At 37.8% G+C, this 26,985-nt stretch overlaps 1 protein-coding gene and 1 long non-coding RNA gene across 2 annotated transcripts in view; one reads left to right on the top strand and one right to left on the bottom strand.

Annotated features, from left to right (window-relative positions):
- Positions 1-26,985, bottom strand: part of LOC309502452 — a 143,089-nt gene that overhangs the window by 87,556 nt on the left and 28,548 nt on the right. The window lies entirely within an intron of this gene.
- Positions 2,207-26,332, top strand: nlgn4xb (neuroligin 4 X-linked b). Its single transcript, XM_082174665.1, has 6 exons — positions 2,207-2,490; positions 7,497-8,101; positions 12,304-12,456; positions 20,308-20,493; positions 22,649-23,438; positions 24,842-26,332. Exons 2-6 carry the CDS (start codon positions 7,672-7,674, stop codon positions 25,707-25,709), a joined length of 2,427 nt encoding a protein of 808 aa, XP_082030791.1. The 5' UTR covers positions 2,207-2,490; positions 7,497-7,671; the 3' UTR covers positions 25,710-26,332.

Raw genomic sequence — 26,985 nt, 5'->3', positions numbered from 1 at the left:
CGACTGTGAGGCTGTTTTAGTTCAGTGAACCCGTTGTCATGATCAAGAAACCAGTTTGAAATGATCTGAGCTTTGTGTCATGTGCGTTACTGGAAGTATCCATCAGAAGATGGTCCACGTAAAGAGATGGACATGGTCAGCAACAATACTCAGGTCTGTGGCGGTTTAATTGGTACTAGAGGCCCAAAGTATGGCAAGAAGAATCCCTTAGACCACACTCAGCTTAACCACTGATACAGGGAAGGATGATCCATGCAAATTCTTACCCTAGATCAGGGGCAGAGATCCAGACTCATCAGACCAGCAGTGCTTTTCCAAACTTCAACCTCGGTTGAGACGAGTGGTTACACATTTGTATAGGTGGCATTTCAACTATCCATCTATTGCTTTAATATGTTGTGTGTCTTAGATCAGGATAATGGCCTTTCTTTTGTGTGCACAGAAGAAAGAAAGTCGTACAGGTTCTGAATGACATAAAAATGACATTGAAAAAAAAATGATGAAAAAAAAATTATTTGATAAAAAAAAGAGAGACATTTTTGGGGTGAATTATGCCTTAAATACTACACTTACAGTAGTTAAATCATTTCTTTCAATTTAAAGTCCCACTGAAGTGCCTTGAAACGCAGCGTTATTCAGTGTGTTGATGTAATTTCCACTGAAACAGGAAGAGAGGGCGGGGCATATGGAGAAGCCCCTCCCCCTTTGTTAAAATAGCCAATAGCGTTTCGTTTATATCACAGCTCAGCCTCTTAATCTCCTCCATAGCACTTTAAAATACAGCATTCTTTGCAGAATTCAAATGATACGATAGGTTTTCTGATCTGCGGCAATGATCCGCTCTGTGTGTCGTGTCTCTGGACCGAAACTGTGGTGGTTCGTGTGACGAAAAAAAATAAAAAATAATAGCATATCAACAGTGATCAGCAATAATGATAAGCCTAATACTCACAATAAAAATAATAAGGTCATATAGATCACAACACAGTCTCGGAGGTGAGAAGTGGATTATCCTTCACATGAAATGTTTGTCTTTTCATCCTGAAATGCGAGGCAAATGTTGGATCACAATAATTAGGAAACCCAGTTTCCACAAATCCCTTCACTCGATTGGGATGTTCTCTTTTCTTCTGGATGGCAAGAGCAGTGACTGTAACATCGAGCGCATTTTGCAGTATTAAACACGTATTTATACTGATTTCATCAGGCTCTGAAAATTCTTTAAAAAACACACACAAACAATGTCCTTCTCAGCTCCCGTAGTTACAACTCTTGTGTCATCAGAACAGGGTGTTTAACGCACCACCGTTTCCGTTTAAAAAACGTTTGTCTGAATCTTTCCCTATCCCCTATATAGTGCACTATGTGCCTTCAGCATGTAGAAAACAGTAATAGTGTGAACAAGTGACCGATTTCAGCCACAGATTCAGCGTCGGTTTATAATGTAGGGGGCGGAGCTTTAGATTCTAGAGAGAATTGGATTGGACAGGAAATCTGATGAGAAGCTGAAGTACAGAGTGATGTCATCAAAATCATTGATCCATATTGCGTGAGAGACTGTGAGTTTTGAACTCATATCTTCTAGATGCGAGATTTTTCATTGTATTGGAGCGCACTAGCTTATAGATAACAGGAAGGCGAGCATCTTCATAATAAAAACCCAAAAAACTTCACAGGGACATTAATTTCATGGTAATTCTAATGCAAATTGCAAACTTAATTCCAATTCAGTTTGGCTGGTTGCGATGTACAGGGAACGTCCACAGAATTTATGCTAGGCTAATAAAAGTTATAATTAAACGTTTTTCCAGTGACGCAAACAGTCAGCTATCTGTTCTTTAGTAATGTTCTCACAACGTTATCTACACATAACAGTATTAACACACAAACTTTATTTACACGTTGTTCATGGAATTTAGAACGTTCAGAAGTAACGTTGCGATAACGTCTGCAAAATTCTAAAATGGAATGTTCCTTCAAAACTGGACGTGCAGAGAACATTAAGAAATAACGTGTTAATGGGAACGTTAGCAAATCGTTCTTAGAAGAACGCATCCTTTATCGTGGATGGTGCACAGCCTGATATTAGGTGTGTCTCGCAGTTCTCCGTTTGATAGAGTGTCCTGTCATTTCTGAACTTCTCCATTTTTCTCATGTAAATCTCTCGTTGAGGTTTAATGCAGTCAGTCCGCAGCCACTGAGATTCTGCTTCGACACACAACCCCAGCACAGCTGAATCGAGGGAGACACACACACACACACACACATGAAGACGCTGGGAGCATTGAGATTATTGTGTGCGGGATTATCTGTGCGGTTTTCTCTGATGCAAGGACGTTTCTTTCCTGCCTTTTAAAGGATCGATGAATATGCGCGCTGTTTTCTGGAGAATTTCCGCGCTGGCGTCAGTGTCCGCATCTTTCGCTCGCTCTCTTTTCTTGATCTCTCGGATTTAAGATTTCTTTTACCTCAGGTTGTGCTGTTGTGAAGGTAAGCAGCTGTGCCTGATTATGCATATTAAATGTACCCGCAGGTTGCATAGGCTTTATCTGTATGAGGAAGATGCTCTTTTTTTTTCTCTCCCCCTATCAGATTTTTCTCGACTTTCTATAAATCATCATATAGAGATGTTGGACGATCGTCACGAAAACAGCATGATAGATGGAAAATATAGCGATCTAGTCGAAAACATGCCTATGTTTGTGTCATTCGTAAAGAAGTGATTGGGTTTATTCAGGCTGTTAGTCGCAGGACAGTAACCGGGTGAAGCAGGTAAGATCTGTGGGGGATTTAATAACCTACTTTACACGTTCACACCGATCGCACAGATTTAATGTCTGAATGCATTTGGGTTTTCGGCAGAAATCTTAAATATTAGGCTCTTCAGCTCATTTCATGCATTAATAATGCTTGAGAACCCCAATAATAACTGTCAGTGGTGATTGTATGGAACGGCCTGTGCTTTAATGCAAAGAGACCCAATTATATCAACCTTCTGATGCATGAATGACTAATATATTATAAGAATAGAATCATTAAGGAGGTTTGAGAGAGTTGCACATCTATCCTGCAATAGAAAACAAGATGCTTGTTTGGTGCATTTTCACCACTTTTTCAGCTATTTTCAAGAAAAATTAAAGACATTGTCATTAAAAAGACGCCAGTCGTATAGAATTATGCGAAAGAGTCATAGGTAATCAATCGCCCAGGGTGGTTTAGATGATTAAAATGGCTTGTGAAGGTTTGAGCATTTGAGTGAACACTATTAACATATTCAGCTGATTAAATACACTGTCATCATGGCATGGGTTGCATGCATTGCCATTAATGTGAGTATTATTAATTTTATTCATCAGTGAACCACCAGGTGATAGTATGGTGCACAAAGCAATAGAAATGTTTTATGAAAGAGGACTAAATATCCTTTAAACTAGCCGAGATGCATTAGTTTGATTGGAAATCAGCAGCATTTGTCAGCAGTAAATGAGGTCTGATGATTTGCATTGCAACATGAGGTGATGATGACGCTATAGTCAGTGTCTGAATGACATGTGCATCCTTATTAAATGTGTCGAGAGAAACAGCCTCAAAAATCATGGACAAATATCTTCAGCAGACGAGAATAGAGTTTAAAAGTCACCCGCTGGGAGTCACTTCTGAAAGCATCACAAGAGAACAACCACAAGGTTTTAAAAGGAAAGTTCACCTAAAAAAAAAGAAAGATCTGTCATTATTCTCTCTTCATAATGTCATCCTAAACCACATGCTGCCACAGCCAACCACAGAATGACTTATAAGAAAATACAGTCTTCAGAATTTCCACAGAAAAATAAATAAATAATAATAGTCAAAGAAACAAATACTGAATGTCTATTCTAAGGTTCACAAAGCAGGACTGGACATTTGTAAAGAGCATCTATTATTTCTACAGTCTTTATGTAGTTTTCAGGCTCTAGAACTTGAATGTTGATTATTCTCCTCATATTCTCCATTGTTGCGGCCCCTCTCTTCCCAGTCTGTCAGTAACGCTCTGTTTACTTCCTGTCTCTATGAAGCCCCTCCTTCTGAAAAGCACACTGTGCTCTGATTGGTCGGCTGGAGCAGTGTGTTGTGATTGGTCGAGCGCTTCGAGTGTGTTTGGGAAATGTCCCGCCCCTTACCATAACCGCCAGTTTAACACACTACTAACTAACTCAACCAGGCCCCGCCCCTTTATTCTGCGCATTAATTATTATAATGAGGAATATTGTGACGTGTTCGTTCCCGGAAGAAACTCAAGACTACAATGGAGGCGTTTCAGGAGTTCAGAAACTCTGATATAGAGAAGAACTCAGTTTTTAATGCTCAAACATCAACATTACACACTCAAGATAAACATGCAGGATGGGTTTGGTTTTTAATATATGATTCTTGAGCAAATGCATATTTATGCAGTGTTGCATGCCAGGTATGATCATATGAAGGTTTTGCATGTAGTTATTTCTTTCTAAGGGTTAGTGTGGTTGTGTAGAGTCTCCTGCTGGTAGATGCTGTAAGATTTATGGATCGGGTGATCGACTCAGAGAAAAGATGGCAGCTTTGGCTAGAAATGAATTATAAATGCAAAGTAAATCCCTTAATCACACACAACTGGAAAAGGCATGGGAAAGTTTGCATGTTATCAGTTAATGGGAATGGAACCCATGACTGCGGTGTTGCGAGCGCTTGTTGTTTGATACAGAAACGGCCTGATCTAACATTAGTAGTTAAAGCCGGACAGGTTTGTTTCAGCACAAGCGCTGGTTTCGCTCGGCCGACTGTGACGTGCTGCAGATTCACTGCAAATAAGCAACGTTGTGCGTTTGGAAAGGAATTAGCTGTGAATGTGAAAACTGCGACACGTTCCAACTCGCCAGGAACAATGTGCTTGTGTTTGTCAAGGTTTTGTGTGAAAACTAATTAAAGTTTTGTGTTTGTTGGGCCTGAATCCTCCACTGATGATGAAGTGAAGGGGAGAATAGGACTTTCCTGAAAATAAAATTAGAGTTTGATGTGTTCTAACTCCAGCTAACTGAGACACGATGTTCTGTACAGCAACTTCTTTAATTCTGCCTTGATTCGGATCATTTAAACTCAGTTTATAATGATTAATTTTTATTTTTTCCTTTTAAAAGCTTAATGCTATTGCTCAACTCAAATGTGAATAAATGAGTTACTCTTCTGAGGTTTTGCTTCAGCTTCAGTCAAATTCTCAAGACTTTTCTCCCTCTTGTTTCTTGTCTTTTTAGAAGAGAATCTATCTGGAATTAAAGTGTATTTTGTCTCTGTTTCATTTTTATTTAGTTTTATATTACTTGTTTTTAAATGTTTGATATCTTTATATTCAAGATTTTTTTTTTTGGGGGGGGGGGGAAAGTGTATTTTGTTATTGCATTGAATTTATTTATTTTAAATAAATGCATTTTTTAAATTTAAATTTAATTTCACTTTTTTTCCCCTCTTGTTTATGTTTAATATCTTTATATTCAATAGGCCTATATATATCTTTTGAAAAAGTGTACTTTTTCTTTGCATTTATTTTTTATTTAATTTGATTTCACTTGTTGATTATGTTTAATATCTTTATATTCAATATAAATAAATATATTTATATTCATATATTTTATTGCATTTAATTTTATTTCTCTTGTTTTCTTTTGTTTCTGTTTTATCGCATTTAATTTTTATTTAATTAAATTTTTACTTGTTTTCTCTTAATATCTTTATATTTAAGATATCTTTTCAGAAAAATGCATTTTGTCTTTGCATTTCATTTTTATAAATGTTATTTCTCTTGTTGTTTATGTTTAATATCTTTATATTCAAGATACATTTGATGAAAAATGCATTTTCTCTTTGCATTTAATTTGTATTCATTTTCTTTCTCTTGTTGTTTGTTTAATATCTTTATATTCAAGATGGATTTTCTGAAAAAGTGTTTTTGTTATTGCATTGAATTTTTATTACGTTATTTCACTAGTTTTCTCTTAATATTCAAGATGCGTTCCCCGAGAACAAGCCTTAATATCTGTCTTCTCCAGTAAATGTCTCTTGCTTTTAAGGATGTTTCACTGAAAGGTCTTCATGAAGAATATATTGAGTGCCTTTGCCATGTTGCTCAACATTCGGCGAGTGGCCGCCCACAGATGAGATCTTGCTAACCCTGCAGATGTGTGTGTGTGTGTGTGTGTGTGTGTCTGACAGCTCTGTTAATGGCTTTGAGTGTTCAGAGACGAATGCTGAATGAGTGAGCCAGATTTATCGTGTTATACGACAGCCTGGACTTTCTCCTGCCAGCCGAGACTCGGAACATTTCATTCATTTTAATGGAAGGAAAACACAAAGCCTGTTGTGTTTCTCACGGCGTCGCCACTGCCGTTCATCGGCACACAAACACCTCTGACATTACAGTACTATGATTTGGCATTACTGTACATATGCAGGAGTGAATCCACTGAGATCCACAGACACTCGTGAATATTAGCGGACACTCGGATAACCTCGGTTTGAGATCCCGGGGTCTTGTTGAGATATTACAGAGATTGCATCTGTGGTTTTTCTTTCACAGGATACTAAAACATGTGTTGTTATTGCGTTGAATTTTTATTTAATTACATTTTTACTTGTTTTCTCTCAATATCTTTATATTTAAGATGTTTTCTGAAAAAAGTGTTTTGTTATTGCATTTAATTTTTATTAATTTTATTTCTCTTGTTGTTTGTTTTATATCTTTATATTCAAGATATTTCTCAGGATACTAAAACATCTGTGTTTATTAATGACAGAGACATTCAAATCCATCTTTTGATTTGTTGAACCAAGAAGACATTTTGATCAGACAGAGATGAGATGATGGTTATCAGGCTTTTAAACGCATTCTCAGAGTAAATAAACTTAGTTTTGTAATCTTAATAATAGCCTAATATCTTGAAGATATCTGTAAGGAGCTTTTCACCAAAGGCGGCATTTATTTATGATCAAAAATACTGTAAAAATTGTGAAATATTATTCCTATGTAAAAAAGCTGTTTTCTATGTGAATATATAGTAAAGTGTAATTTATTCCTGTGATCAAAGCTGCATTTATTTGATCAAATATACAGTAAAAAGTGTGAAATATTATTTAAACTATTTAAAACAGCTGTTTTCTATGCAACTTTTGATTTTAATAACATAAATGTTGAAATGAATGTTAACTAAGATTAATAAATGCTGTAGAAGTATTGTTCATCCTCAGTTCATGTTGACTAATGTTATCTAATAAACCCTATTGTAAAGTGTTACCAATATATGTAAAAGAAATAAAGCTGAGTTGGTCTAGACTAGCTAATGAATTCAATTAAAGTAAATAAACTTAATTTTGTGATCTTAATAACATCCTAACATCTTGAAGATATTTGCTGCATTTATTTACTGTAATATACTGTAAAAAGTGCTTCCGGTGTACTTACAGTAAACCATGATTCCTCTCTCCCACAGGCCAATCAATCCGCCCGGAATTAAATCAGGAAACCGGTAAACATGGAAGATACGGTAAACACGAGGGCCGAAGCTCCCACAGACCACCAGGAGGCCCGGGAAGAGCTCGCCTGAGGATCCGGGACACGTTGGGATTAGCAGATTTGCGGTTGTGAGGATTACGACTTCTCTCAGCATGTTTGCACATTCGCTCTCCTCAAGAATGATCCTTCAGATTCTCGCTTTGATTTGTGGAGTTACGCTGGTGGTTTGCCAGCAAGCCCAGTACACCACGGTGACCACGAATTACGGTAAGCTGCGCGGGTTACGGGTGTCGTTGGCCAGTGAGATCCTGGGCCCCGTGGAGCAGTATCTGGGGGTCCCGTACGCGACGCCCCCTACTGGAGAACGCCGGTTTCAGGCTCCGGATCCGCCCTCGTCCTGGCCCGGGATCAGGAACGCCACACACTTCGCTCCGGTGTGTCCACAGTTCCTGGAGGACCGGCTCCTGCTCACGGACATGCTCCCGGTGTGGTTTACCGCTAACCTGGACACGGTAGCGACATACGTGCATGACCAGAGCGAAGACTGTCTGTACCTCAACATCTACGTGCCCACAGAGGAAGGTATTATATTACTTACACACACACACACACACACACACACACACACACACACACACACACACACACACACACACACACACACACACACACACACACACACACATATATATACAGTCAAACCAAAAGTTATTCACACACCTTCAACATTATCTCAGTTTATTCGCTATAGTTTAGAAAACGGTAATAAAATATGAGCAGAACTCAGTTGATATTTGACTGGTTTTGTCCGTCCTTCTGTTAGACTGTCTCACACATGAATTATGTTGAATATCTGTCAGCTGTTAAATTTAACGACACAATTAGATAATACCAGTTTAGCTCAACCAATCACCAAGCAATGCTTCATTTTGTTCAGTCTGTGTGTAAAAAGAGCATTAGCAATTAAAGACAAAACACTTCAGCAAAACATGATCAGCTCAAAGTGTCCCAATCATTTCTGCTCCCATATGTCACTGGTAGTCTCTGTATGAAGAATTATTTGGGTATAATATGTCACAGTTTACTTTATTTTGCTCTCCTCACTTACAGAAATTAACTATAGTGTCCTGTAGTGAAACAATATCATTACTGAATAATTTCTGGTTTGACTGTATATAGATATATCGGACAGAACGCGTGTTGAGTTAATTTAACCCAGCAGATTGGGTTGTTCATGTAACCCAGCACACTGCTTTCATTCATGAACATGAATAATAATACTCCACACAACCACTGGTTTGCATGATAATTCCTATCATATTTTACAGTATAGCATATTTTATATAGTTTTGAATAAATATTGCATACATTTAAGCTCGTATAGCAAATATGAGAAGTAAAAATTAAACATTTAGAAGTAATTCAAGTGTAATATATATATATATATATGTATACACATAGGGGTGTGCGGTATTGACATTTAATCAATAAATCAAATTATAATAATAAGACACTATAGAGATGTTACCAATCAAATTAAATCAGCATTAGATATTAGTGCTGGAAAACGAGACAGAAACACTGAGGAAAAACACAAATATTGGATCAAAAAGTAAATCGTTTTTTTCATATTTCTTGGTATTGAAGAGCTTATATTAATAATCAGCAGTTCTCGTGCTTTCTCCTTGGATTGATTATTCCTCAGTAAGGGACTGACTCAAATGTGGATCAGAAGTGTGTGTATGAAACCTTAACATGCTCATCATTATATCCGTGTGTTCGTGGGATGGCCGGGATCTTATGTTGTTATTTATCACATAGAGCAAAAGGAAATATGCTGTTTGTTGGATTTGCGGTGACGTTTTAGTTATAGATTCATCGCCTGGAGGAGCAGAACATAATGAATCACATGATGAAATACTGGGATGCCAGAAAACATTAAATCTAAAAGTCGAGAGTGTTAGTCATGCAAATATTCATCTCAGTGACTCTCTCTCTCTCTCTCTCAGTGTTTAGAGTTACTCTCTGTTTCAGTAGAAATTGCAGAATGTCTAAAATGTATAATTGTACGTTTGCTTTAAGAGTTCACATGAGTCTACATGCTCGTTTGACGACTTTACAAAGGACATACATTAAAAATGCATAAATGTTTTTAGGGTTTTTTTCTCAGAGTTCATGTAATAGTGTTTGATTTATGGATTTTGACCCATATAACGCACTATATTATATAGCTTACATAATTTATACAATTGAGTGATTATCTAAGAGAATTTTTTTTATTTATTTTTTTACAATGTTTACTCCAAATCCACAAAAAAAATGGTATCATCATTAACAAAGCTCAATATATTTATTTATTTATTTATTTATTTTTAATGGAAAAGTTTATTGAACCTTTAGACAAAATCTAAAAAATTCTGTATTTTTTTCCCGTTTTCCATCTAAACATTCCTAATTCGAGATACATTTAAGTAATATGACTGAAGATTTTAAGTTCTGGAAAAAAATATGCTTAAAACAAGAGCAAAAATCATGCCAGTGGGGTCAGAAAAGTGAATTCAAAAGCAAAACAGACTCCAGTAGCAGATATCTGTTATTTTCTTAAGCACAAACTCAATTCATTTTGATACATAAAAAAAAAAAAAAAAAAAAAACAAGACTTAATATTTTAAGTAAATCTATATATATTTATTTATTTATTTTTAATGGAAAAGTTTATTGAACCTTTAGACAAAATCTAAAACAAAGTTTGCAAATGTTTTTTTTGAGTATCATATTTGATCCATCTGGACTTTATGGCTCATATAGTGAGAATATGGAGGAAAAAACAGCTCGATTTTATTCTGAGGCACAAACTGAGCAAAAATATGCAATTTTCTGCAGATGCTGATATTTATACGAAATTCTGATGCTTGTAATGTAAATAAATGAGATTTTATAACAGTATTGCTTATACTTACATAAAATGCAAATAAATAGCAATATCTGCCAATAATATGTCTTGATGATATTTAATGCTTAGTTTTATGATCAAATCTCTGTAGTTTTAAAACCTATAATGCAATGCAATACAATAATGATCGAGAGACGAACAAATAAACCTTCCTCAAAATATTTGATACTCATGATTTTTATGATAAATGATGATGGATAATCAAGTAAACCTCAGTTCAGTTGAAATATTACTAACAATATTAAAGTTATTCTTATGTTTACTTGATACAAATCAGATTTAAAGACACGTGAAGCACGAGCTGAAGGAGGACGTCTGTACAGTTAAAGACTTTTACCTGATAAACCAGTGTGAACTATCAGTCAGACACAGGAGGAATGCAGAGATTGTGTGCAAACAATGTTTTGATCATATTGATCATTTATGCGTATCAAATATGATACAATAGGCTTTTATTAGATCAAAAATGATGAGAATGAGCTTGTGTTATTCTACGATTAGAGGTTTTATTGAATATATACAGTATAACTGCACACTCTCACCAGCGGTTATATATATATTTCATTTAATGGATAAGTTTATTTTAATTAACATGAGAACGAGCGTCTGCATGGTTTTATGAAACTGAAGCTCTTAAAAAACAAACAAAAAAAAACTCATTAATGCTCTTGGGAAACATGGTAACTTATAACGGTAAACATCCTCTCATTAAACACTAGTTCATATTTCATGCTTAATGGAAACAGTCAGCAGTTTTTCATAATTGTCCAGCAAAAATCCCGTTTTTACAGAGTTCCAGTTTGTTTTGGCCTAAATCTTCTGCCTAATGGAGACCATAATGACTTAATGGATGTAATATAAAACACTGGCAGCTAAAAGCACTGTAATGTCCTCAGTCGTCTTCGATTAAGTGCAAAATCTTCAAAACATTTCCTCTAAACGCACAGAAGGATCACAGACGGAGATCAGCTCCATTAATGCAATAATTCACCAAAGATTCCCTCAATATTTGCACCACAAAGAAACCTGTTCTGTATTTTTGTCCCGTTTTCCATCGAAACATTCCTAATTCAAGATACATTTAAGTAATATGACTGAAGATATTGAGTTCTGGAAAAAATTACGCTTAAAACAAGAACAAAAGCCATGCCAGTGGGTCAGAAAACTACATTCAAAGGCAAAACAAGGTTATTTTTCAGATTTTTTTCTTGTTTTAGGCTCAAACTCACTTAATTTTGATATATTTAATATAAAAAAAACAAGACATTTTAACATTTTAAGTAATTTTGCTTCTCCAGCAAATGTATCCTTATTTAAGAATGTTCAGATATTTGTACTGAAAAACAAGACAGAAACACTGAGGAAGAACATCATTTTTTTTACAGAACTGTATTCCCTTGTACGAGAGAGAGAGAGAGAGAGAGAGAGAGAGAGGGGGGAGAAAGAGAGAGAGAGAGAGAGAGAGAGAGAGAGAGAGAGAGAGAGAGAGAGAGAGAGAGAGAGAGAGAGAGAGAGAGAGAGAGAGAGAGAGAGAGAGAGAGAGAGAGAGAGAGAGAGAGAGAGAGAGAGAGAGAGAGAGAGAGACAGAGAGAGAGAGAGGGAGAGAGAGAGAGAGAGAGAGGAGAGAGAGAGTGTGTAAAGACTGTGTAAAGACTGTATCAGTTGTGTGTATGAAGTGATTGTCTTCTTCCAGATACGAGAGAGAGAGAGAGAGAGAGAGAGAGAGAGAGAGACAGAGAGAGAGAGGGAGAGAGAGAGGGAGAGAGAGAGTGTGTAAAGACTGTGTAAAGACTGTATCAGTTGTGTGTATGAAGTGATTGTCTTCTTCCAGATACACAGGATGACTCGGGTTTGAAGCCGGTCATGGTTTATATTCACGGCGGGTCGTACGTGGAGGGAACCGGGAACATGATCGATGGCAGTGTCCTCGCCAGCTACGGCAACGTCATCGTCGTCACTGTCAACTACAGGTTAGGAGTGTTAGGTGAGTCCTTGAATCCCACAACTTCTTATTTTACACTGATTTTCAGAAGTTTGGGGTCAGTGGGATTTGTTTGAACACTCTGGTGCTCTTTGTTTTTTTGTTTTTTGACTTCACCGGAATGGAACAAAACAAGATCTTGTGAACACAAGATTCGAAAAGGTTAAATGGTCCTGAAAGGAATAGTCACACTTGTGCTCCTCGCGGTCAAAACTGAGCGGATTAGAAATGAATGTCCTCTAGTGGAAGCGTTTGGTACTGCAGCCGAACAACATCTCACTGAAAGCATGTTTTTGAGATATCAACTTTAAATTTGGATCACAACTTCTTTATATTTATGGCTTTGATTATTCTCTCTTTTTTTTTTTTAGGGAGGATAATAAAAATGTAAAATAGTATGTTTTTATGCATTTTTCATAACAATAAACAATAAAATTCTATTACTTTTTTTCTCTTTTAGACTTTTCTTAGTCTTTAAGACACAAAACTTTAGTCTTAGATCAAAAGCATTAAGATTTATGAGAGTTTAAGTTGGAAATTTCATTTTCATTTTCTAGGGAAAAAAAAAAAACCTATACTAAAATGTATTTAAAATACATTTATTTCAAGTTAGTTAAAATCTGTCATTTATGACCACCACGTGAAGAGCATCAGAAATGAATACTTTTATCCACCAAGAACGCATTAAATGTTCCAAAAGTGACAGTAAAGCTAAAGACATTTATAATGTTACAAAAGATTCTGTTTCAAGCTGTTTCTTTTAAACTTTCTATTCATCAAAGAATCCTGAAAAATAATGTATAGCAAATGTATGATGGTTTCCTCACAGATATGAAGCAGCACAACTGTTTTCAGATAATAATCATAAATGTTTCTTGATCATCAAATCATCATATTAGAATGATTTGTGAAGGATCATGTGACACTGAAGACTGGAGTAATGATGCTGAAAATTCAGCTTTGATCACAGGAATAAATTACACTTTACTATATATTCACATAGAAAACAGATGATTTACATTGTAATAATATTTCACTGTTACTGTATTTTTCATCAAATAAATGCAGCTTTGCTGAGCAGAAGAGACTTCTAAAACATTTTAAAAATCTTACACCAAATTTATGAATGGTAGTGTACATGAAATATGAACAGACAAATATTTGTGCATATGTGCTCATTAAAACTTTAGATTATGAAACCTAAGCTCTAGCTTTTCTTCTACTCCCAGTGCATAAATACATGAAGTTAGAAAGAGAAAACCTTCAGATCCTTCATTAAAGGATCTTTTATTTATTTGCGTCATGAAGGTGGCATTAAAAGTTCTGCCAAAAATAGATTCCTCACTGAAAATAAACATTTTCATTCCTTAAACTCATTGTCCTTGAACAAAAGAACACAGTGAGGATTAGAAAGCACATTCTAAGAATACTAATAAACACAAACACAAAGCAACTCAACTAGTTTGCAATCTAAGTGTGCAGATTTGCTTTTGTTCGTGATTTATGTACGTTGAATCCAGTTTGTATTATTTATATTTTTGGTGCAGAACATATTTAATTTTCTCATCTGCTATCAGTCAGTTTTGAATGTGGCGACCTTGATGAGTTCAGCCAATCGTGGGGCTGTTACCGGCTCTTCTTCTCATTGGTCATTATGATAAAGACGTTTTGTATCAAATGATGTGATACTTTGAACGAGGCATTCCCTTATTATTGCGTGTGTTCAAAATGATCTGGATGAAAGAGATTGACGTCTCTTGACTCTATCATTAAGTTTACGGTTCAAAGTCACCAAATATTGTCCAAATATACACTATCCGTCAATAGTTTGGAAAGATTATGATGATCTTTTTAAAACAAGTCTTCAGTGAATAAGTAAAGTGGGATGAGTTTGTGCGTGTCAACCATTTTTGAGACATAAATTTGCTTGGTTGGAGTTTGGGTCGATGGGAAAGTGTGGGTCCGACTCCTCGGGCCAAACCAGTTGAGAACCACTGCTTTAGATGGACAATATTTCTCATTAATGGCCCCAGAAATTCCCTCCTTATCTCCTGGTTTTACTCTAAAAAACACTGGGTTATAAACAACTCAAGGGCTGGGTAAATATAGGACAGAACACATGTTGGGTTAATAAAAAAAAAAAAATGTTTATTTAACCCAGCATACTGGGTTGATTCATTTTTATTATAGTACTAGTTATAGTCCTCTAAATGTAGAAAAAAAAACACTCCACACAACCACTGGTTTGCATGATAATTCCTTTATTTTTTATTATACTTTACAGTATAGCATATTTTATATAGTTTTGAATACATATTGCATACATTTAAGCCCGTTTAACAAATATTAGAAGTAAAAATTTTACATTCAGAAGTAATTCAAGTGTAACGGACCAGTCTCTCATTTCCACCGTAACGGCGCTGGATCTCGTGTCGTGTTCAGCGGGGGAACTTCAGACGCCGTCCTGCGTTTCACTCGTAGCCGAAATATACTGTGACTCCATAACCTGTCCATAAATGATCAGTCTACAGTTCTGAGAACATGTTTTAACTTTCTAAGCATTTGTATTTTGTATCTTTTTAAAAAATAAAATCATAAAATTTTATGCAAGGCATCAGGCATCAGGCATCAGGCATCACTCGTAAAGATCGACGCAACACTCGTGACTCACATCGCGCCCCTGTATGTTGCTTTGCATAAAATAAAACGATATACAGAACAATAACATATTTATAGATAAAATAATGTACGCTAACCTGTATTTTACCAAAGACACACACCAACTTGACGGACCTGCACCACTCTCTCCTGAAGAGGGCGCAAAAAGCCCAGGATAAATAACTCAACCCCGGGGGTGTTACATCTGACCCAGGATCTGGGTTACACAAAAGCTACCCAAACACTGGGTTGTTACGTCTGATCCAGGATCTGTGTTACACAAAAACTACCCAAACACTGGGTTGTTACGTCTGACCCAGGATCTGGGTAACACAAAAACTACCCAAACACTGGGTTGTTACGTCTGACCCAGGATCTGGGTAACACAAAAACTACTCAAACACTGGGTTGTTACGTCTGATCCAGGATCTGGGTTACACAAAAACTACTCAAACACTGGGTTGTTACGTCTGACCCAGGATCTGGGTTACACAAAAACTACTCAAACACTGGGTTGTTACGTCTGACCCAGGATCTGGGTAACACAAAAACTACTCAAACACTGGGTTGTTATGTCTGATCCAGGATCTGTGTTACACAAAAACTACCCAAACACTGGATTGTTACGTCTGACCCAGGATCTGGGTTACACAAAAACTACCCAAACACTGGGTTGTTACGTCTGATCCAGGATCTGGGTTACACAAAAACTACCCAAACACTGGGGTGTTACGTCTGACCCAGGGTCTGGGTTACACAAAAACTACCCAAACACTGGGTTGTTACGTCTGATCCAGGATCTGGGTTACACAAAAACTACCCAAACACTGGGGTGTTACGTCTGATCCAGGACCTGGGTTACACAAAAACTACCCAAACACTGGATTGTTACGTCTGACCCAGGATCTGTGTAACACAAAAACTAACTAAACACTGGGTTGTTACGTCTGACCCAGGATCTGGGTAACACAAAAACTACCCAAACACTGGATTGTTACGTCTGACCCAGGATCTGTGTAACACAAAAACTACCCAAACACTGGATTGTTATGTCTGATCCAGGATCTGGTTAACACAAAAACTACCCAAACATTGGGTTGTTACATCTGACCCAGGATCTGGGTAACACAAAAACTACCCAAACACTGGGTTGTTACGTCTGATCCAGGATCTGTGTTACACAAAAACTACCCAAACACCGGGTTGTTACGTCTGATCCAGGATCTGTGTTACACAAAAACTACCCAAACACTGGGTTGTTACGTCTGATCCAGGATCTGTGTTACACAAAAACTACCCAAACACTGGGTTGTTACGTCTGATCCAGGATCTGGGTAACACAAAAACTACCCAAACACTGGGTTGTTACGTCTGATCCAGGATCTGTGTTACACAAAAACTACCCAAACACCGGGTTGTTACGTCTGATCCAGGATCTCTGTTACACAAAAACTACCCAAACACTGGGTTGTTACATCTGATCCAGGATCTGTGTTACACAAAAACTACCCAAACACTGGGTTGTTACGTCTGACCCAGGATCTGTGTAACACAAAAACTACCCAAACACTGAAAAAAGAACCCCAAAAATGTACCCTAAAGGCTCAACCCAGGATTTGGGTAGAAAAAATAACCCAAGATGTTTCTGAGTGTTCAGTACTTCAGAGACTCGGAGTGTTTTCCAGCAGGGACAGATTGACTGACGCTGTAGCAGATCAAGACTCGAGGTCCAAGGAGAATCGACACAGCAAACTAAAGACCCGTCTTCATCTGACAGTGTGTTTGAACAAGCTGTGTCTCATGTTCCTTCTGCAGCGTCTCATCCTCTCACTGAGAAATTCTTCTGACACTTCATGTCATCGCAAGTCAAAATATTTATGTCAAAAAAGATGGGGGCATAATTCACTGATCTATGTGGAAGATGTTGTCGTCTGCAGATTACAGAGCTCAATTAAAGCTTTTCTTTTTATATTCTTTACTTTCTATTTCTGTAATGCTGTTTTGGAACAAAACCACATAGTAAAAACTTAATTGATTTGAAATACACTGTCATTCAAAAGTTTGGGGTTGGGAAGATTTTTTTTATGTTTTGAAAGGCTCTTCTGCTCTTCAAGACTGCATTTGATCAAAAATACAGTAAAAAATATGAAATATTATTCCAATGTAAATCATCTGCTGTTTTCTATGTGAATATATAGTAAAGTGTAATTTATTCCTGTGATCAAAGCTGTATTTTCAGCATCATTACTCCAGTCTTCAGTGTCACATGATCCTTCACAAATCATTCTAATATGATGATTTGATGATCAAGAAACATTTATGATTATTATCAATGTTGAAAACAGTTCATATTAGTGTGATTTAGTGTCTGTTTTCAAGTATCTGTGATGATTTTTAAAAGAAATGTCTTTACTGACATTTTTGATCAATTTAATGCGTCCTTGCTGAATAAAAGTGTTTTAAAAAATCCTAAACTTTTGAACGTTAGTGTATATAATATCTCTTAGGCGGTAAAATAGGCCACAATTTAAGTAAAAATTGAGATGTCTTTATCAAATTTAACTGAAACATTGAAGAAGGCCGAAGCAAAATTACATATAAAGTCTTATTTTCTGAAAATCGTATCAAAATGAAGTGAGTTTGTGCTTTAAAACAAGAACAAATATCTGTCAATCGGGGTCAGAAAAATAATCTTAATTCAAAGTGAAAACATGTTTATTTTTCCGACCCCATTGGCAGATATTTGTTCTAGTTTTAAGCAGAAACTCACTTATTTTTCAGTAAACGAGACTTAATATCTTCAGTCATTGTTCTTCTCCAGTAAATGTGTCTTGATTTAAGAATGTTCAGATATTTGTTCTGGAAAACGAGACAGAAACACTGAAGAAGAACATCATGTTTGTTATTGTCAGTGAATAAAACTGTGTTCATTTGTTCATAGTATTCAGTTTAGAGTGTCTGTCCATTAATTGTAATGAACTCTGTCTGTAAATGCTTGACATATTAATTCAAAGCACTGAAGTTCATCTTTAGAGCCTGTAATGTTTTTTTTTATTTTTTTTTATGTGCACATTTTATAGTGTAAATAATTTTTCTGAACATCTCTTGCTTCTTCGAGGAAAACTTTTATTATATTTTTACATTTTCTGTTTTCCCTTTAATTTGAGTTCATGTCTTTATAGTTTTTGTTCATTTTTATTTGTTCGTTTTATTTTTTTTATTCAAGCCTTAGAAACTTGCTGAAATAAAATGTATTTATATTGTTATATGTGTTTATTTTCTTTCATGTCGCACATTTTTCATGGTTTTAGTTTTAGTCATGGATGATAGTCTTGTGCACATATATCTTCTAAATGTTTACAGTGTAAATAACAGAAGCAAACGGCCCGGATAGACCCGGTGACGGGGAAACGAGGCACGTTTAGCGTGTGATAAATGCTGATTCCCTCTCGGCATTTTGCCACAAAATGAGCCGATGACATCAGAACCCTCTCGTTAGACATCAGATGCTGAAGAGCTCGTTTAGCTCCTCGCCGTCACAGATAACCAGGCTCTTCTCTAGGTGTGTAACAGCCGAGGCTTTGTCTTAATGTTTGCACGGCTCATTGAAGGACGAGGCGAAGTGTTTATTGCTCAGGAATAAATTGCCCAGTTGAAAGTCCTACATCACTGAAGAGGACTTCAATTAACCTTTATCAAGCGCTGGCCTGGAGTCAGGAGATATATGCATCATGGGTGAAGGTCAGCCAAAGCGTTTTTTATTTGTGCACCGCGCTGGAATTAATAATGCAACGGCCTCAGAGATGCTTGTATACGTCTCAGAAAGCTCATCAATAAATAACACACACAAAATCCACCTTTTGTATATCCATTGCACTTTTATTTTTTAATGCGAGCGAAAGGAAGCCTAAACGCCGGGGAAGAAGATTAACAGGTGTTTAACGCTGCGCTAATGCATCGACACACGCGGTTATGATAGATGATAGTGTTGATCCTCAAGGGCAGATTCAAGGGAAATTGAGTTTGCTGTTTCATATCTTGAGCTGATCCTGATAACGTACATTGAGAACGATTGAAAACGCTTTAAAGGTTCTGCTGGACGTGACATAACCACTGAAGACTAGTGAAATGAACATAAATTAAGTGCTAATGTTTACCTGCGATCAAAACAATGTTCCTACATGCTTTGTTTGAAGAAATACCTTGATACATTTTTCAGTCAACAAGTCTTAATATCTTTAATATCTCCAGGAAATGTGTCTTGATATAAGAATGTTTAGATATTTGTGCTGGAAAACAAGATTTTCTGCCGTGTGAATTCATGATATACACTGTGAGGACCTGAAACTGTAAAAAAATAAAGATTTTTTCCCCCTAGAAATGCCATAAAAGAAGCACTTTTCAGTGATCAGTTCTTAAAATAACCATTTTCATTTTCTTAAAACATTTTAATAATTTAAAAGAACCTTTTTTTCTACTATAAGAAACCTTTATGGTTCACTGATGACAATAAAGAACTGTTATTTAAGATTTAGGACTCCTAATGAGTGTTATTTTAGTATAATTGATATACTAATGTATAGTTTTTTATAAATATTTTGTTATTTAATATTTTCTGTTTGAGTGAATGTGCACAATATTTTATATTTATAGTGTAAATTAATTTTTATCTCCTCTCTCATTTATCCTCAATGTCTTTTCTGTTCACCAAATGCTTTCTAACTTTCGCTATTGCTTCAATGCAAACGAACAAGCGCGCTGTTATGTGTTGCGTAGTGACGTGTGTGTTCAAGTAAGCCAAATATGAGCAGATTTGGTGCAATACACTGTATTTCATATATCATAATGACTCACGAGTATTTGCACTAAATCCACGCAGATTTGTCTTACACAAACTTCCCAGCAATGTGAGTAAACATAATAACACGCCAAATTGGCTCGTGATTTGACAGCGTTACCCGCCAAAGATCATTCTATACCCGCATTTGGCGCGTTGGCGGGTGTTAATTTCAAACCCACTGTTTATATCATTTTATTTAAGTTGATAATAACACCTAATTTAGTGATTCTGAATCAGTAGTGAAATATGCAGCATCCCAAATAAAATCTCTTATGAATGTGTGTACGTGCCTCTGATCATCCGAGCGTGTGTCCAGTTCTCCAGCTCTTGATCTTCCAGGTGTTGTTGTGTTGCAGGTTTCCTCAGCACTGGAGATCAGGCAGCGAAAGGCAACTACGGTCTGCTGGACCAGATCCAGGCTCTGCGCTGGGTGAAGGAGAACATCCAGGCCTTCAACGGGGATCCGGAGCGAGTGACGATATTCGGCTCGGGAGCAGGAGCCTCGTGTGTCAGTCTGCTGACCCTCTCGCACTATTCTGAAGGTCTGTTGAAGATTGAGGCATTATAACCTTCATCTTTCCCTCGCGGGTCAAAATGACCCGAAGCCCTAAAATTATACTTTTTTTTTTTTTTTTTTAGCTTATTTTATTTCATTTTGATAATATTTTTTCTATTTTTTTTAATGCAATTTTTTGGGAGATTTTTATTTTTATTTTTAATTCAATTTACCTTTCAATTACTAGATTTGATCAATAAATAATAAATAAATAGTAATTTAAGCACATTCTTTAACAACTTAAATTCAGAATAACTCACAATTTCATGCATAAACCTTTTAATACAGCTCAAATATCTTACATTGTGTGTCTTTGCTGAAAAAAAAATATATATAACTTGATATTTGACTGTTGCCACTAGATGGCCTTATAGAGAGTCTAAGTCCCTCCCCTTCCGGTGGACCACCATGGGACCTTATTTCGGAAAAATATTGTATGGAAGTCAATGGCGAGAGACAACAAATATTTTGATCTCGTTTGAATTGTGCCCTGAATTACACATATGATGTTTGTCAATTTAAAAGATACATTTTAAAGTCAAGAAAGTCGCAGTTCGATGTAAAACTGTTGAGGTATAAGACTGTGAAAATATGTAATTACAAAGACTACAAACCCAAAAGGCAACCATGTGACGTCATACCTTTTCTCTCAATGAATGAAGCTAACTTTACTGAAGCTAACATCTGTCATTTTCTCTATAGTCTTACGTTATAATCGTAACGTTACGCCGTCATGCCTGAGTGTTTTGTACCAGACTGCACACATACGGACACAGTGCGAGACGAGAGATGGAGTTCATTGAGCGATTTTCACATAAAACTAAATGTTACTCTTCTGTTTTATGACAAACTGCGACTTTCTTGACTTTCATAATTATCTTTTAAATTGACAAACATCATATGTGTAATTCAGGGCACAGTTCAGACGGAATAAAAAGATAAGTTGTCTCTCGCCATTGACTACCATACATATTTTTTTCCGAAATAAGGTCCCATGAGCCGGAAGCGGAGGGGCGGGACTTAGGCTCTCTATCCGATTGTTAAGTCTGACGTCACCCGTGACGTTTAGCCTTTTCCGGGTCCAAGCGCTCCTCTCGTCCAGAAATAACAATGGTGGAACCTGTACATTTATTTACGATCACGTCCTTCTTAGTGAGGCACCTTTGGCGGTCAAAAAGGGTTTAAATTCCTTTAACACCAACAGAGTGGTTAGTGTAGCTCATCACTCAGGTGGCATAATTAAGGGTAGAGTCAATGAAAAAGAAGATTTACGAGGTTGAAGTGAGTTAGCTCGGGACACGGGACACAGCACTGCGGCATTGTAAAAACACTCAATAATAACCAAAACACTAGCGAAAGCGGTAGGTAGGTAGAGAGGACCTGGACTTTGGACCCGGAAAGAGTATTATCGGAGAGTGGTTACGTCACGACTTAACAACCGAATAGCTCTACATGGAGCAAATGAGCTGTTCCGCTGGGTCCTAAAGTCAGTTTAATAATCTTGTTTTCCCTTTGAATTAATTAGATTTTTCTGACCCCATTGGAAGATATTTGTTCTTGATTTAAACATTAACTCACTTTATTTTACACATTGTTCAGAAAAACAAGTAATTTTGCTTCTCCAGTAAATGTTTAAAGTCCCCCTGTAATCAATCGTTTTATCCCTTAAAACTCATCTTTGATCACCAAAATGTCTTCATCCCTTAAAATATCTTGAATGTAACTCGACACCCTCGCCTCATTTAGTATGCGTGGTTCTATGAATATGCAAATGAGCCCCGCCTCCACTCACTCACTCAGCTCAGAGATCCACTGGTTGACGATCACACGTTGATCTGATTGGTTACAAGGTAGTTTGTGACGTCAGAAACACCAGCGATTTCAAAGCGTGTGTTTGAGACTGTCTTTGGTTCACTGCAGTTTTAAGGAGGAAATACTCAGCAATGCTGTCGACTTATGAACTTACACATGGTTTGTCTTAAAGCATATTAAAAACACATCATAGACACATAAACAACATTAAATGCTGGATTCTCACCACAGGGGGACTTTAAACATTTTGGCTTTCAAAAAAGAGTCATCAGAAAAATCCTTAAATGAAGTGTTTCATGACTCTCTAACACTGAGTGTTTGTGTCTCAGATCTGTTTCAGAAAGCAATCATTCAGAGTGGCACGGCTCTCTCCAGCTGGGCCGTCAACTACCAGCCGGCCAAATACACACGCATGCTGGCCGAGAAGGTCGGCTGCAACGAGGACGACACGGTGGAGCTGGTCCAATGCCTCCAAAACAAAAACTACAAGGAGCTCATCGAACAAAACATCACCCCTGCCAAATACCACATCGCATTCGGACCCGTGATCGACGGAGACGTCATTCCCGACGACCCGCAGATCCTCATGGAGCAAGGAGAGTTCCTCAACTACGACATCATGCTGGGAGTCAACCAGGGCGAGGGATACAAGTTCGTGGACGGGATCTTAGACAGCGAGGACAGAATAACCGGAAACGACTTTGAGTTCGCAATTTCAGAATTCGTCGACCACTTGTACGGCTATCCGGAAGGAAAAGACACCCTGCGGGAAACCATAAAGTTCATGTACACGGATTGGGCGGACAGGGAAAACCCGGAGATGCGCAGGAAAACGTTGGTTGCGCTTTTCACGGATCACCAGTGGGTGGCGCCGGCCGTGGCCACAGCGGATCTGCACGCTCAATACGGGTCGCCCACGTACTTTTACGCGTTTTACCACCATTGCCAGAGCGATATGAAACCGGCCTGGGCCGACTCTGCGCACGGAGACGAGCTTCCCTATGTCTTCGGCATTCCCATGATCGGACCCACGGATCTGTTCAACTGCAACTTTTCCAAGAATGACATTATGCTGAGCGCCGTGGTCATGACGTACTGGACTAACTTTGCCAAAACTGGGTGAGTACGTGACGCATGCGTTTACATGAACTAAATGAATTAGTAGAGAAAATACTCACTGCACCTCACTGCAAAAAATATTGTCTTACTCTTGTTTTTCTTTACAAATATCTAAATATTCATAAATCAAGATACATTTAGTTGCCGCAGGAATTTAAATTTGATTAAAATTGATTTTAAAAGTATGAATAAATGATTAATATATAACCTAATTCTATATTAAAATGTAAAATAATTACTTGTTTTTATTAAAGAACATAATAGTTCTGTAAAACAGAAAATAACTTCTATAATCAAAAAAATATTCATGAAATATATTTAATAAATAAATATTTATTTTTAATCAATAAATAAACTTAACATATTTAATATATTAAATTATTTTACCACATACTTTTATTTTATTTAATTATTTTAGAAATAATAATAAGAAATAATAGACATTGCTGAAGTGAATTTTAGTCAAAGTTTGACTTATTTTAGTATGAATCAAATTAAACATGAATTAATAAATTAAATCTGTGACCTGTCTAACTATGCTTAAATGCCTTTAGTATTTAATAGGCAAAGTTAATTTTGGCTTCACATAAAAATGATGATATTGGAAGAAAAAAATTATTATTATGAGTTAAGATGATATTTGTGCTGGAAAACAAGACAAAAATATTGAGTAGTAAAAGATATATTTTACAATATACTGTATTGCCTTGATTAATAAAATGCATATTGAGATGTACAGTTGTGGCCTAAAGTGACGTCCGGCCTAGGAAAAATTTACATCTTCACCCTTTATTCAAATATTATTAAATATTTTGTAGTCATATTGCTATACACAATATTTATTGTGTATAGTTCACCCAAAATTTTTATTTTTTTAGTGTCAGTTCTACATTAAACTGCTATATATAATGTTGAATATAATGTAGAATAATGCAATGGGGGAATATTTGAGTGCCCTGATAATGCCAAATATCTGATGTTACCAGTAAAAAGTGTCCTACATTATTTTAAATATATCTAGTCAGTGAAAGAGTTCAAGCATTCGTCTAAAATAATTCTGTATTTTCATCTTCAGAATCATGAATATTGTTATTCTGGCGTCTCTATTGTCCTGTGCTTTGGGTTTCAGCACCAAGTCCAAGACTATTCATTTACACACACAATGTAAAACCAAATTTAGCATTTTAATCAACAGTACATTTTTTGTTAACCTTTTATCATATGTCTTGGAGTATCGCAATAATATCGAATCGTGACATGAGGGTCTCGTTACACCCCTAATATACACAGCCTTGCTGAGCAGAAGAGCCTTTCAAAAACACACAAAATATTACCGATCCAAAACGTTTGACTGGTAGTGTGTATTGCACATTAAAGGCATATTGTATTGCTCTACTTCACAGAGACCCAAATCAACCAGTTCCTCAAGACACAAAGTTCATCCACACTAAACCAAACCGCTTTGAGGAGGTGGCCTGGTCGAAGTACAACCCTAAAGACCAGCTGTACCTTCACATCGGCCTGAAGCCTCGTGTTCGCGACCACTACAGAGCCACCAAAATCGCCTTCTGGTTGGAGTTAGTGCCACACTTGCACAACATCAACGAACTCTTCCAGTACGTCTCGTCGACGACTAAGATTCCACCGCAAGACACGACTCCTTTCTCCTACACCAAACGCTTGTCCAATAAACTCTGGCCTTCGACTACTCGCCATCCTCCCGCTCCTCCAGCAAACACCAAACAGATGTCGGATCAGCAGAAAACATCGGAGCACGCCGACGGGACGGTCATCATCGAAGCGCGGGATTATTCCACCGAACTGAGCGTGACGATCGCCGTCGGTGCTTCGCTTCTCTTCTTAAACATCCTTGCGTTCGCGGCGCTTTACTACAAAAAGGACAAACACCGGCTAGAGTCGAGTCGCAGACTCAGTCCTCCGAGAAACCTAGCGAACGACATTCCCCGCGTGCCGAGCGAAGAGTTGATGTCCCTGCAGATGAAACAACTCGACCACGACCACGATCACGATCACGACTGCGATTCCCTGCACGGCCACGACATGATCCACCTGAGCTGTCCGCCCGATTACGCGCTCACGTTGCGCCGGTCGCCCGACGACGTGCCGCTAATGGCGCCGAACACCATCACGATGATTCCCAGCTCTTTCGCGGGAATGCAGCCGTCGTATCACAACCCGTTTAACGCGTTCGGGAACAGCACTCCGAGCAGCACGGGTCTCCCTCACGGACACTCCACCACGCGAGTATAACGGACTCTTCGATGCGCACCCAAACGCTGAGGGTGTTTTTTTGCTACGGACTCTTTTATGAATTAAGTAACGTTACACTTATTAACCTGTATAATGTGATCAGTGAATGTAATCATTTTTCGCATTCATGGTACAGCGACCGAAGCACTCAAAAAATATGATTACGTAAATTAAGGAATATTATTTGCATCCTGATTTCCTGATTAACGTGTGAGACGATTTATCGATTTATCGTGGCATTGCAGCACAAATACCTGCATCTTAAGGCCCGTTCACACCAAGCATGATAACGATAAAAATATAGATCGTTTTAAATGTAAAAGTCCGACTTTTCAGAATTACTTTTTTTCCAGCTGATGAATGATAAATACATTGACAGCTAATCGGAATCCATCCTTCTCTAAAGAGCGTGAGGATTTAAAGCGACAGAACACAAAACTGCAGCTCTTATAATAGAATTGTGCATTTGTGTGGATCTTAATATAGTTATCGCTATAGTTTTGATGTCAAACCTTCAGGCCTTACGCATAGATATCATGTTCAGACACATGTCGGATTTTTAACCACTCAGAATGCCCCAGCAACCGCCTAGCAACCACCCAGCATGCCCCAGCAACCACCTAGCAACCACCTAGAATGCCCCCAACAAACGCTTAGCAACCACCCAGACCGCCCCAGCAACCGCCCAGCAAACACCCAGAACACCCCAGCAATCACCCAGAACGCCCCAGCAACTGCCTAGCAACCACCCAGAACGTCCCAGCATCTGCCTAGCAACTGCCTAGCAACCACCCAGAAGCCCCAGCAACCACCCAGAACACCCCAGCAATCACCCAGAACGCCCCAGCAACTGCCTAGCAACCACCCAGAACGTCCCAGCATCTGCCTAGCATCTGCCTAGCAACTGCCTAACAACCACCCAGAAGCCCCAGCAAACGCCTAGCAACCACCCAGAACACCCCAGCAACCACTCAGAACGCCCCAGCAACCACCTAGCAACCAACCAGCAGCCACCCAGAATGCCCCCAGCAACCGCCTAACAACCACCCAGAACACCCCTAGCAACCGCCTTGCAACCACCCAGAATGTCCAAGAACAACCTAGCAACCACCTAGAATGCCCCCAACAAACGCTTAGCAACCACCCAGACCGGCCCAGAAACCGCCCAGCAATCACCCAGAACACCCCAGCAATCACCCAGAACGCCCTAGCAATCACCCAGAACGCCCCAGCAACCGCCTAGCAACCACTCAGAACGTCCCAGCATCCGCCTAGC

The sequence above is a fragment of the Leuciscus leuciscus genome (assembly GCF_965113295.1).
Source record: "Leuciscus leuciscus genome assembly, chromosome: 7".
NCBI classification, from domain to species: domain Eukaryota; kingdom Metazoa; phylum Chordata; class Actinopteri; order Cypriniformes; family Leuciscidae; genus Leuciscus; species Leuciscus leuciscus.
The sequence above is the reverse complement of the archived record's forward strand: the minus strand, read 5'-3'. Positions and strand labels throughout refer to the sequence as shown.

What these genes read in the sequence shown, in the direction of transcription:
- nlgn4xb (XM_082174665.1), top strand. Translation starts at nt 7,672, where the DNA reads ATGTTTGCACATTCGCTCTCCTCAAGAATGATCCTTCAGATTCTCGCT. An exon ending in CTACGTGCCCACAGAGGAAG is followed by an intron (nt 8,102 to 12,303) that starts GTATTATATTAC and finishes GTCTTCTTCCAG; the next exon opens with ATACACAGGATGACTCGGGT. An exon ending in CCTCTCGCACTATTCTGAAG is followed by an intron (nt 20,494 to 22,648) that starts GTCTGTTGAAGA and finishes TTTGTGTCTCAG; the next exon opens with ATCTGTTTCAGAAAGCAATC.